This window comes from Benincasa hispida, chromosome 10, assembly GCF_027475165.1.
Source record: "Benincasa hispida cultivar pf3 chromosome 10, pf3_genome.v1.1, whole genome shotgun sequence".
Classification (NCBI taxonomy): Eukaryota; Viridiplantae; Streptophyta; class Magnoliopsida; order Cucurbitales; family Cucurbitaceae; genus Benincasa; species Benincasa hispida.
In genome coordinates, this window is record NC_143487.1 from 9,824,454 (window position 1) to 9,837,398 (window position 12,945).

Genomic DNA, 12,945 nt, shown 5'->3' on the forward strand with positions numbered 1-12,945 from the left:
GTTAGTCAATTTAACTAGCTCGAAGACTTCGAATTATTTCCTAAACGTAAAAATTTAAAATGTTTAAAACAACCTAGCGACTAAATAAAAACTAAAACTTAAAATTTATAATTTTTTATTTCTAAAATGTAATTTGAAAAAAGAAAAGTATAGTTTTCAATAATTAAATTTAATATTAGAATATTAGTTTATTTCAATTTTAAGTTAGCGAATTATTGTAAAAAAAATGGTCATTTTCAAATTAGTTAAAGTGACAAAAGTCTATAAATTTTATTTTAAAATCTAATAAAATTAAAATATCAAATCATTAAAATAATAGATCAAATAAAATTATAATCTCTATTTCATTTTTTTTAAAAAAATATTCTTCTAAATTTTTTTTAGTGTATTTTAAACTTAACTATATTAAAAAAATTAGGATAACAAATGAAACTAATCTAAAATCTAACTAGTATTAAATACAAGAAAATATCCACAAACTAAATATTTATAAATCTATATTTCATTCTTTCGATACTATTTAAACTTCCACACTAAACACAGATTTCTAAAACCTATCCTCTAAACGTAGTTTTCTTAAACTCAACTATCTAAACCTATCAACTTAATAGGTTTGATATTTCTAGATCTAAGATTTCCGTTCCTTTTTATTGAATCTCTTATTTTCAAATTTTTTTTTTCAGCTCCCAAGTTTTGTCTTATTTTTTTGGAATGACGAAGAACGTGTGATTGTGTGATAGATGGATGGGGGAAAGGAAAGGACAAGAGGTTTGAGGCTGAGGCTCGAAGAGAAGCGAAAGAAAGATATAAATGTTGGGCCCTTAATTTTCGGGAGAAGGGAATACACCACCTCCACCTCCACTTCCTCCTTTCCTCTGCTTTGCTCTGCTCTCACCAATGGCTGACGATAAGCACCCAAAGTCCCCCAGCGTTTGGCCCACTGTCAAGCCCTTTGTTAATGGCGGTGCCTCCGGTATGCTCGCCACCTGCGTCATCCAACCCATTGATATGGTCAAGGTACTCTCTACTTCCATCCGAAACATCATATCCCAATGCCTTCTTCAATTCCTGCTTCTAATCTACTGCTGCAAGTTACATTTCTGCCTTCTTCCTAACTCTCCCCTGTTGCCTTTCTCTTAGGTGAGAATTCAGCTTGGTCAAGGCTCCGCTGGCCAGGTCACAAGAACCATGCTTAAGGAGGAGGGTCTTGGTGCCTTTTACAAGGTTTGCGTTTTCAATCTGCTCAAAACTTTTCTTTCTTTCCCTCTTTCTACGTTTTGGTCATAATATCTTTACTTGTATTTCTACTCGTCCCCTGTTCGCTTTCTTTCCTTCGCTTCGATTAATTCCTGATTCCAAATTGATTTATCTCATGTTGAACTAGTATAGTATCGCACTACTGAGTCCGATCATTCGGGAATGTCATTGCGTTCTGCATATCGTCTTGTTGTGTTCTACTGAATTATTTATTTGTTGTCACCATTGATAGACTGATGATGTAATAATTCATGACCACTTGAAGATTAAGTGGCTGTTTGACATATTTTCAGTGTCTTGTGAATTAGGATATTGGCAAAGTTGATTTTCTGTTGGGGATTTGTTGCCAATTTTCTTGGGTTTTTTTCCCCCCCTCCAAATTCTTCCGGTTCTCTAGTGCTCGACACTTAGTTTTGTGGATTATCTTGTCTAAACTTCATTTTCCAACCAGGGGTTATCTGCTGGATTGCTCAGACAAGCTACATATACTACAGCAAGACTTGGATCTTTTAAGTGAGCGTGTTACAAATCTAGAATTGAACACCTTTGGATCATATTCATGAGGCTATGGTTTTACCTCCAACATTTGTTCTTTCTCATGTCGATATAGTTTTTTGAAAGAATTTTAAGAAAAATTGCACTTCTTAGTCCCTACATTTTAGGAATGATCGCTTGGTTCTTATAGTTTGAAACATGACAATTTGGTTACTGTAGGATTAAATCTGGTTCTTAATTGCCCCGTAAATTATTTTGTCCTTAGTGGGACCCACAGAAAAGTCACATGGCAGTTAGGAAAGATGGTGCCATAAATTTAAAAAATGATCTTATAGTTTATGTTATTGTAAGTTCTTAGGTGCCGAGTCATTTTTATGTGAGACTCATCAATAAGTCAAAACCATACTGATATAATGACCATCTAAGACTACTGGAGTTCAATCATCACATTCTAAACTACAAGGACCAAGTAGAATCATTTCCTGGACTGTAGAGTTTTTTTTTCTTTTTTTTCTTTTTTTTCTTTTTTTTTTTTTTCTTGTATATTTGATTAATCATACATCTGTTTTTCTCCATTTTTACCCTAGGATATTGACAAACAAAGCAATTGAAGCCAACGAGGGAAAGCCCCTTCCACTGTATCAGAAGGCCTTATGTGGGCTCACAGCTGGTGCTATTGGAGCATCTGTTGGTAGTCCAGCAGACTTAGCTCTTATTCGCATGCAAGCAGATGCGACTTTACCAGCTGCCCAGCGCCGAAATTATAAAAACGCCTTCCATGCACTATATCGTATTCTTGCAGATGAGGGGGTTTTAGCTCTTTGGAAAGGTGCAGGCCCCACTATTGTAAGAGCAATGGGATTGAACATGGGAATGCTTGCTTCATATGATCAAAGTGTTGAGTTCTTCAAGGACAACCTTGGTTTTGGCGAAGCTGCTACAGTGTTGGGTAAGATTGTTTTTGAATGCTATAAGCTGATGCCAATTGCTAGGTTTTTGCCATTTTTTTGGAGATTACTTTGCTTCGATATTGTCTAAATTAATATTAGCTCCTCATTTTCGCTTGGAATCCATCTTTCAATTTTTTTTAGTCAAACAATTAATTTATGCTATCTTCTTTTATCTCTCAATCCTATTTAGACCTGAGAACTTATCATTTTTCTTCTCTGCATGATACATTGTCCGTATCACTCGCATAATTGAATGGTCACCTCTGGTTACGTGCTGCCGTGTGCTAGAGGAATGTAGTTATTCTCATCAGTTTATCCCTATCTCTTTCTTAGTAATCATCCATTCATTTCATATTCACGTTGGTACAGTTTGACATGTTTAGAATAATTTGCCTAACTAACTTAATCCTAATCATTGTTGGTCATTAAAGCCCGTTCGATAACCATGTGATTTTTGGCTTTTTATTTTTGAAAATTAAGCCTATAAACACTTCTTTCACCTCTATATTTATTGATTTGTTATTTAGCTTTTACCAATATTTTCAAAAACCAAGCCAAATTTTGAAAACTAAAAAAATTAGTTTTAAAAAACTTGTTTTTGTTTTTGAAATTTGGGTAAAAGTTCAATTCTTGTAGTTAAGAAAGATACAAATTATTATAAAAAATTGAGAGGAAATATGCTTAATTTTCAAAAACCAAAAACAGAAAATGAAATAGCTATCAAATGAGACGTAAATGATTGGGGTCCAATATTAGCTGTGATATCTCTTGATTGAGGTCTCTATGGAATGATAGTTAATTTTGAGATAGGTAAAACTGTAAATCTGTGATTAATTAACTCTCTTTGGAGTTGTACTTTATTTTTATGAGAGGATCTAAATATTTTTTTCTATGTTGTTTCAGTTTGTAGATGCTAGATTTATGATTAGGGAAGCTTATTGTATAGTGGTAACCCACGGATATTCTTTGCTGCTTCTACCATAAAGAGTTGAATGTACCACTCACTTCTTCAGTATTACCAGCTGAGCTTATAATGCTTAAGAGGCAAGAGGCCATGAACGTAGAATTGCTCAGAGTTTTCACATATAGTTGGAACTTGGATAGCTATAAATTGAATGAAAGTTCTTTTGTCTGTCTTTGAAAGTTCTTTTGTCTGTCTTTCTCCTTTCTTTTCTCCGAGAGTATTAAAATGGCAGCATTGAAAATGTTTCTACTGTGGGGTATCGGCCTCCTCTCCCATTGTGTTTCTTGCTAAAATTCTTTCTGAACGATTAATTGTGATTTGTTTATTTCTTGTTGTTCTTAGGTGCCAGTACGGTATCAGGATTCTTTGCTTCAGCGTGTAGTCTACCCTTTGATTACGTGAAGACTCAAATTCAGAAAATGCAACCTGATGCTGAGGGAAAATTTCCCTACTCTGGTTCTTTAGACTGTGCCATGAAAACTCTCAAGGAAGGAGGACCGTTAAAATTTTACACTGGATTTCCAGTGTATTGCGTGAGAATTGCCCCCCATGTCATGGTATATCTCTGTCCCTTTCTCTGTCCGTCCGTGTCTGTGCTTAGGATAGCAATCCATACGCTTGGATTATCATGGTGCCTAGCCATTGTTATTGCACGGGTATCCATCGATGTTGATACTGTATTTAAGATAATTCACTGAATCCAATGTTGGACTTGATGATGCAGATGACTTGGATCTTCCTAAACCAGATTCAGAAGGTAGAAAAATCATTTGGGTTATGAAGGACTGACCAAGATGATGGAGATCCTTTCCAGGTTGATTTCAGGCTTCAACAATAATGTTTTTTTCCCCATGTGGTTCTTTGGCCATGTTGTAATCTAAATTTCTTTGAATACGGAATTCCAGACTTGAGTTTAAAAGCATTTTAATTATTTCTTTCTGTGCGAACATGTGTCAAAGGTGCAAGATTGATAGCGATAGGAGGGTATAGAATCGCTTCTGAAATTTGAATGTACCAGATTCTCACTGGGAAAACTATAGCATACATAATAAGCCCTGTAAAGAGTTCTTTAAAGTTTAAAGTAAGTCCCCACCACTCCATTTTTATGGAGACATTTAAAACGATTTGAAATTAACGTATGCAGGATGCTGCTGATCTGCTAATGTGAATCGTTCATGTTAGATTTGGCAATTTGACAATAAAATGTTGTTTGATATGTTGGCGAGGTGTTTATTATCAGCGTAAGACAAACACATCATCATTTATAAGAAAGAATATAGCTTCATTAGAAGAAATAATGAAATGACAGACGATATACAATCAGAAGCAAGGAAAAGGCATGAAACAGAAGCAATGCCAAATCAAAGTTTAAAGGAAGAAGGCAAAAAGAAGAGCAGAAAGAGAAGCAAAGAAAGTGGGGTAAAAGAGAGAAGCATCAGAGGCAGGAGCAGGAGCAGGAGCCTCAGATGGAGTAGCAGATTGAGCAATGGTGCCAGCGAAGGCCATCAGCAGCAGCACCAGGAAGAGCTTCAACTTGATTGCCTCCATAGCTGAATGTGAATGATACGGCTACTGTTGAATTGAATTGAATTGAATCGAAGAAGATGAAGGGTAGAGGGGCGTGGGAATTGAGAGGGAAGAAGAGACTATTTATGATGCTTTCAGGAAACCCAAGCCTCAAACTCGAGAGGCTGAGACAGGACAGGAACAGGGTGGTTTTGGTTGGTTGCTTTATCTTACCATACGCTAAACTGTTACAGCTAGGTGCCTGTGGGTGTGGGTCCCCGTGTTTTGCTGTCTCTGTTTTTGTCCTTTTTCTTCTGGGTTCCCATGTGACCTGTGATTTCGGTTTTATTTACAATTTCAGCCCCTCATTCTTTAGCCTGTTTTCTCAAATTTTCAAGAGCCAGGAGGCACTTCAATAAATCACCGAGTAATTTTATCTTTTATTTTTTCTCTTTTTTTGGCTACCTTGATTATTTTTAGTACAATAGGATTGAGTAATTCCAACCACGTACCTCAGTGGCACATAAGTTAAACTCACTTTAACTACATCTAATTGATTAGAAATTTGGTTGGTCATATACTTGCATAGTTATTTTTTAAACAAACTTATTTTACTTTAAGGTTCCGTTTGTGTCACAAGTTTTTTCATAAGATTTCATATAGACATTTAATATTTCGATTTGTTTCTTTAAAATCTAAAATATTATTATCTAAATAACTTTAAAACTCATCTAATTTGTGTTTTTTTGAAACCCTGTAAAATGGTGGATTTCATGGTTTTTGTAAAAATATAGCTTAATTAATTGATAAATTAATATCGACTATTCATTATTATTAATTTAAATTAATTATTAAATATAAATATATTATCTATACTTAATAAATTTCAACTAATATCTTTACCATTAATATTTTATGTTATCTTAACTATTTAATATAAATTATTATCGTTAATTATCAATAATTTAATTATTTTTTATTTTATTAGTTAAACAATTAATTAACATAACAATAAATTAATTAATGTTAATTTAATTGATCTCTTACCTTTAATTAAGTAATTATTTACTTTTAGTTTTATATACAAATTATTGAATTGAACCCAAATATTTAACTTCCAGATATTAATTATTGTGCACATCCAAACATAAACATTAATTATCCTAAACATTTAAAACCCATATATTTAAATCTCAGATATTTAATATCTATAGCCATTATATAATATCTACGATCCAAACAACATTGAGAATTCTAAAGCATGTTTTGGGAGAAAAAGAACACAACCAACAATATAAATATATAATATGAAACTATTATGCATATATTACTTGGAACAATTGGAATATAATGTGCAATTGTTAATATTTAATAGATAACAATTTTAGATGAGTTTTTTTTTTCAAGGAAAGAGAACGTATGTGTAACTTATACTAAAGAAAATGTACGTGTAACTTGTAAGAGAAGTTAAAAGTGTCGAAATGAGCATAATTCAACTTATATACAGAAAGATATAAGATGTATTATCAATCTGGTCAGAGGTTCGATCTTCTTTCCTCTATTTGTCAAAAAAAAATAAATAAAGATGTTAAAAGGTGTGATTTAATTACTTATGTTTTTATTAAATTCTTAGTTCTAAAAAAGTCCTATAAATAACTCTCTCGCAAACATTTTTTACACAAAACAATTTTCTCCTATCTAGTTTCTCATATTTCTGTTATTTGCTCTTTTAAGAGAAATTAGTCGAGTGTTCTTTGTGAAAATCGTAATGAGCTGCAATCCTTTTCATTGGTAAGTAAGAGTAAATTATAAATTTATAATATGGTTTTGCAAATTTGGAAATATAGGGAATTATAAATTTTAATTCCTGTTTGATTCTCATTTAAAATAAGTCTATCATTGATAGACTATCACAGTAAAAAAGTCTATCACCATAGAATATCGGTCTTAAAAGTCTATTAGTGATCATTTTTAATAATAAAAGAAGTATATCATAAATAGTTTTCTTCATTATTATTATTATAGTGATAGTTACAAACTTCACAAATTGAAATATATAAGTGATAATTACTTTAATACATATATAATTCTATCAACCTTACAAGTTTGTCAATGATTGACAATAATAGACTTCAACACAATTACAGTTCTAACAACAATACAAGTCTATGATTGAACTAAACTACAATAATAAAAGTCAATCTGTGATAGTCATTGATAGACTTCAATGTATATATAATTTTATCAATAATACAAGTCTATTAGGAGATGTTTGGAAGCCTGAGTTGAGTTCATAAGTCTAGAGTTGTTTGGTCTTTAGTGTTAATTAGTTTTTAGAGTTAAATAGTCTATGTGTAGGGCGCAGAATTGTTTCATTTGGGTTTAAGAAGTTTGTGCTTAGGGTGCATGGCTGTTTAACTTCGAGTTCTAAATATTTTTTTTTGCTACATTTTATTATGCATACTATACGATTAGAGTTATACAAAATGCTATTGAAGTTGGTGGAGTAGAGTTATTTAACACTGGGTTGTGAAGTACGTGGGCCAAACAGTTTTAAGCAACTCTACTTCACTCAAGTTGGTGGGCCAAACACGTCCTTAGCGAAAGATATTGATAGATTTCCATGCAGATATCATTGGAAAATTGAAGAAAATGGCAAAATTCGAGGAGTTCTTTGAATTTAGCAAAATGTGTGTCATTCAACATCTACTTTTATAATACCAAATTTGCCCCTAGTATGGTTGGTTAACGACATTATTGAATATAGTGTAATTGTGTGATGGGAAGCGCCTGCTATAAGATTCCAACCAAACAGATTCAAGAGGAAAAAACGGTGCATTTTTTGGCCAATTTGAATTTCAAATTGGCAATTTAATATCATATTTGTTTTGATATAACCACTTTTTTTTTAATATATTCAAAATGAATCGATGTTTAATTTGTATATCTCCATTTTTATTTTTATTTATAATTGATCTTAAAATTTTACGTTATCTTATTAACTTTTTGATATTTTAAGTTCGTATTAATATATTTGATTCCAACTAAGATTTTATTCATTATTTTATACATTTTATCATCAAACAAATTGTATATTTTATTCAATTTTTTTCATTTTTCATTTTTTTATCACATTTTATCACTTATTATCTTACTATATTATTATATCATTTTAAAAAAATTTATATACACTTTGTTTTATCAGTATTTCAGAAAAAGTCGATTTTTCTTACAAACAAGTAAGTAGTCACAGTTTCAATCTTTCTGTTTTTAATTGGATCTACGGGTAAAGATTCTTTTTGGTGGTAGATGGGATGAAAGTTCACATTATGATTATCATGTCGTTGAGGTTTATATTCCATCAAATTTGTCCTCCAATAATTTGTGATTATATTCAAGGTAAGCTTTTTGTCTTCCAATCTATTTGTATCTTGTTTGACATTGTAGTGGGATGGTGCCAAGAATTCGAATCTTATTCGGATTGTTGAAGATAAGGATGTTTTGTGGTTGATGTCAATTTTATCGAACTTCTCCCATAATGATTTATGTTTAGCTGTTTATACCATATCATTTGGAAATACTATGTACTTGAATAGTTTGTTAGCAGGCATTCCATCCAACAATCTGATCGCACTACTGAAATAATTGATGTCCAAGCTTGAAACATAGTATATTTGGATAGTCGATTACCTCTCCTCACTCTTGAAAATTATTGGGTCTTTGTTTGCTCGTTTTTTCCTACTAATTATTCCAGTAGTCTTCAATCTTTCACTAACTCTTATTCTTCCTTCAGTTTTCTCTTTTTTCATAACTTTAGTCATTCGTCAAATGCATTTAAAGGGTGGATTATTTTTAAACTTATTAGATATTCGAAATAAAATATTATTTTTAAACAATTTGGTAAATCTTTAATCTTTTATGAAAGAAAGTAAACATCTCTATATATTATATCCAAAGATTTCTATTCAACACTTATTTCTTACCTTTAATGGTGGAAACAATGTATAGAACAGATTACAGTGCATGGACGAAAAGAAATATTGTAGGAAGGTTTTGGTTTCCCTATTTGTGAAAAATCCTATGGTACTGTCATGAAAAACCCTAGATACTGTCGTGAAAAACTATGTTGATCAGTTTCAAAGTTCCTTGCAACAGGATCACTTTCAATGTCCCTTAAATGGATAAACGAGGGTTAAAAAAGTGTATATATGAGAAAGTGAAAGTTTCATCCCGATTTATAGTCACTTACCTTGCAACAATGGAAGTGATTTTCCTCACGGTGGGTAGAGATTTTGTGGTGTATCGACTGAGCAAAGAGGTTTTGTGGTTGGTCGCCCCAACAAAGAGTGATTTTGTTCTTCACGCTTTTGGTGTGTCTTGATTTCTATCACACCCCTTTCCAAATTACCTTCCTAACCCAAGAAGATATGTGAGGACAATAGTTACCAACCCTCTTATGACAACTATTGTCATACCTCCTCTCGAGTCGACCCCTCAAACCCGAAAGGAAGCGTGAGGACTATAGATATTAGCATCTACTATTTAGGATTTTTTTTTTTTTTTTATATATTACAAACATAACCATGCTACTTCAGTCAAGAGTATTTTATACAATACATTAATGTTTATCAAGTTATGTAGTTACAATACTACCATGTGTCTGAAACCTCCTAATACAGCTGTCAAGACAGAATGATTTCCGCAATCACTCATCGATTGATTTTAAGCCAATTCCATCACCATCTTTTGATACCTGGGGGGAGGGAAATTTAGAAAAACATTTGAAAAATATTAGCAAGAATGCTGAATGAGTGGTAAGTTCAAATTAAATATTATTTGCTTTCAAATATTTTTGGGAAAGCAATATCACAACATAAACGACCATTGAACATATATATACAGTTAATAAATGAGACAAAGTTGGCATGATCACATAATCTTCCAATTACATAGCAAATCCCATAAACTGGTTTAAGGAAAAAATTTCTAGTACTCCAAATAACCCGTCGAATGTGCACATGTTAACCATTCCTGCTAGACATATTCGGGTACGTGGATAACCCAGCCAGATATAGTGACAATTTCAGTCCAACAACCATAAATTATGCTAATAATATCCAAGTACAATTTTCAGTTTCCAACAAAACCAATAAGAACAAACATCCAAACCAAAACTCACAAAGTAAAGAGTCATCCAAACAAAATAACAATAATTATAATCTATGAAAACATATATTTTCAAATCATGCCAAACTTACCAAACTAGTACAAATATATAATACATCCAACCGTTCAAAAACATAAACCACTCACAGTTCCTCCTTATTGGTTTCTCTGAAAATTCCTTAATCAGCTCCTTGCCTTGTTTCTTTTGAATTCCCCCTCTTTCAAAGAAATTCTAAATTAATCCATAATTCCTCCAATAATTTCAATTTATTCGTAAATAACTTTAAAATTAGAAAGACCTGTTTACCCCCTTTAAAAAAAAAAAAAAGGCTTAACTTCTCCAAAACAACTTGTTGGAGGTTATTTTGGCAAGCTGATGGGTGTTGGGTTGCAGGGTGGGCGTGTCGGGATGCGCAGGTGGGCAGGGATGGAAGTAGATGGGTGGCAGACCTTGCACAGGACAACACTGGGCGGGGAGATGCGCGCAATGTGTGTTAGGATACGTCAGTACACGTTGTCGTGCATCCGTCCAATTGTGTCTGACGAGGGCGCGTCAAGCGCTTATGCTGGCAAGAACGCGTGGCAAGGTTGAGTGATAGGCCTATGCGATCAGTTGGCCACTGGACTTCTAATGCAAGATTCTCTTTCTTTATAACTTCAATTGAAACGGCAACCCGGGACCTCTCACTATACTTCCTTCTGAAGACTCTCTTACCAATTTCACTCCAATGGCACAAATGGATTATGAGAGTTGATTGTCCCAACCTGTCCTATTTATAGGTGTCCAAAGTGCTTCCCAATTTGACACCTCCAGCCTAATTGCATGTCAATGTGCCTTCACCTCGTGCCACCAATGCCAACCTTTTGCCACAATGGCCCTGAAGTGTCTTCCTTTCCCTTAGCAAACGTATATGTTTCACTTTGTATGTTCTCTTGTGCGTCCATCTCAACTCTTTCCATTCCACCCTTCAATTTCCAGTTGACAGCTCCTAGTTTCAATAATTCCAACACTTAGTTGGTGTCACCCATCTTTTGTCCCTCAAATAACATTTTAATAGCCCAAAACCTTGGATTTCTCAAGCTTTATCAAAAAGTTAATTCTATCTTATCCTTCTTGAATTTTTCCCTTTCCACCTAATTTTGTTCCAGTCCCTTAATTTCTCAAGAACCAAGTGCTTCCTCGCTCGCATGTGGTTATTACTCGATGTGCGATAGCCTCTATTCGATACACGATAGCCTTTTTTCAATGCACGATGGCTTCTACTTAGTGCATGATGGCCTTCATTGCATACTCATGTGCTCAACTCTTCCACCTAGGTTATCGTATACCATACATCCAACGGCAACTTTCACGCACACGATAGCCTTTACTTAATGCACGATAGCTTCTACTTAGTGCATGATGGCCTTCATCTCATGCGCTCAACTCCTCCACCTAGGCTGTCGCATACCAACATCTAACAGCAACCTTCATGCCTAGGCCACTCTTGCTATATACGCTCAAGAGGCCTCTTCTAACCTCAAAACCACCTAGCCATCACATGGCTTCAACGCACACTTAGCATCTTGCGCTCATATCCGTGCAACCATGTGTTTACTCTCCGTGCAATGCCTCAACACCCCCACACTCGGTGCCTTGTGTCATGGTCATGCTTATCCAGGGCCTGTTGCCCATGGTCGCATGCCCAATCCAAACCCTTTTATCATACTTTCATGTTATGTATTTCATTAGTTAAGTTAATTTCCTTTTCTTGTACATTTTGTTGTAAGTGATCGCTTGCCCTTTTGCATATGCAAGGTTGTCAGCTGACTTCTTGTTTAGAATGCACTATATAGGGATAAAGCTAACCATCACTTCCCCATACCCAAAGTGGTATGCTATAAAGTCGTTGTTGTTGTTAATTGCTTTCTAGCCTACTACAATCTTTCTCTTCTCTATTCATACATTCAAAATGCTTGAAAAAACCTTTTTCTCCAAACCCGTTTTCTAAAAAAAATTTCTCTAAAATGGGGGTGGAGGTTATGAGAGGCACTCGGTGTGCCATCGGCGTTCCGTATTAGAATTAGCTGACTTTTTTGTGAGCGAAAAAAAGTGTCACATAATCACTAAGTGAAGCTTCTAAAAGTGTGATTGTGACAGTTGGTATCAGAGCCAAGTCAGCTCATAGAAGGAAGAATCAATAATCATGTCGGTGACAAAGAACTTGAACAAGTCCCATGTGGACAGGCTGGTAGAGATGGAGGAGCAAATGCTCTACTTGAGGGAAGTCCCTGATAGTATTCACTTCTTGGAAACTCGATTGCAAGAATTTGTCGAGAAAGCCAATGAAATTGATGCGGTAGTTGGCCACCTAGACAAGTTACTCATCAAGGAATTGATGATGAGAGTGGAGACCCTAGAGACAAAAGTTGCACGATCCGACAGTTTTGAGTGTAAGGATAGCTCAATGGGCTCTATTTCCCATATAGAGGAGCGCGTCGAAGAGTTGGACGGCTCCCAGAAAGCAATAATTCATATGGTAACTGATATGTCAGAAGATTTTTGGTCGGCCCTTGACGTCGTCAGAGCCGAGATTATGGATGTGAGTGCGATGGTGAATCTCACTA

General features: G+C 34.3%; 2 protein-coding genes across 2 annotated transcripts; one reads left to right on the forward strand and one right to left on the reverse strand.

The window, feature by feature from the left end:
* Window positions 1–615: 615 nt before the first annotated feature.
* LOC120089200 (mitochondrial dicarboxylate/tricarboxylate transporter DTC-like) lies at window positions 616–4,787 on the forward strand. The gene is made up of 6 exons (XM_039046611.2): window positions 616–1,017; window positions 1,141–1,224; window positions 1,709–1,770; window positions 2,340–2,701; window positions 4,009–4,223; window positions 4,391–4,787. The coding sequence occupies exons 1-6, from the start codon at window positions 898–900 to the stop codon at window positions 4,445–4,447; spliced, it is 900 nt and encodes a 299-aa protein (XP_038902539.1). The 5' UTR covers window positions 616–897; the 3' UTR covers window positions 4,448–4,787.
* Window positions 4,788–4,927: 140 nt separating this feature from the next.
* LOC120089201 (arabinogalactan protein 13-like) lies at window positions 4,928–5,350 on the reverse strand. Its single transcript, XM_039046612.2, has one exon. It carries the CDS (start codon window positions 5,212–5,214, stop codon window positions 5,035–5,037), a length of 180 nt encoding a protein of 59 aa, XP_038902540.1. The 5' UTR covers window positions 5,215–5,350; the 3' UTR covers window positions 4,928–5,034.
* Between the last annotated feature and the right edge of the window lie 7,595 nt (window positions 5,351–12,945).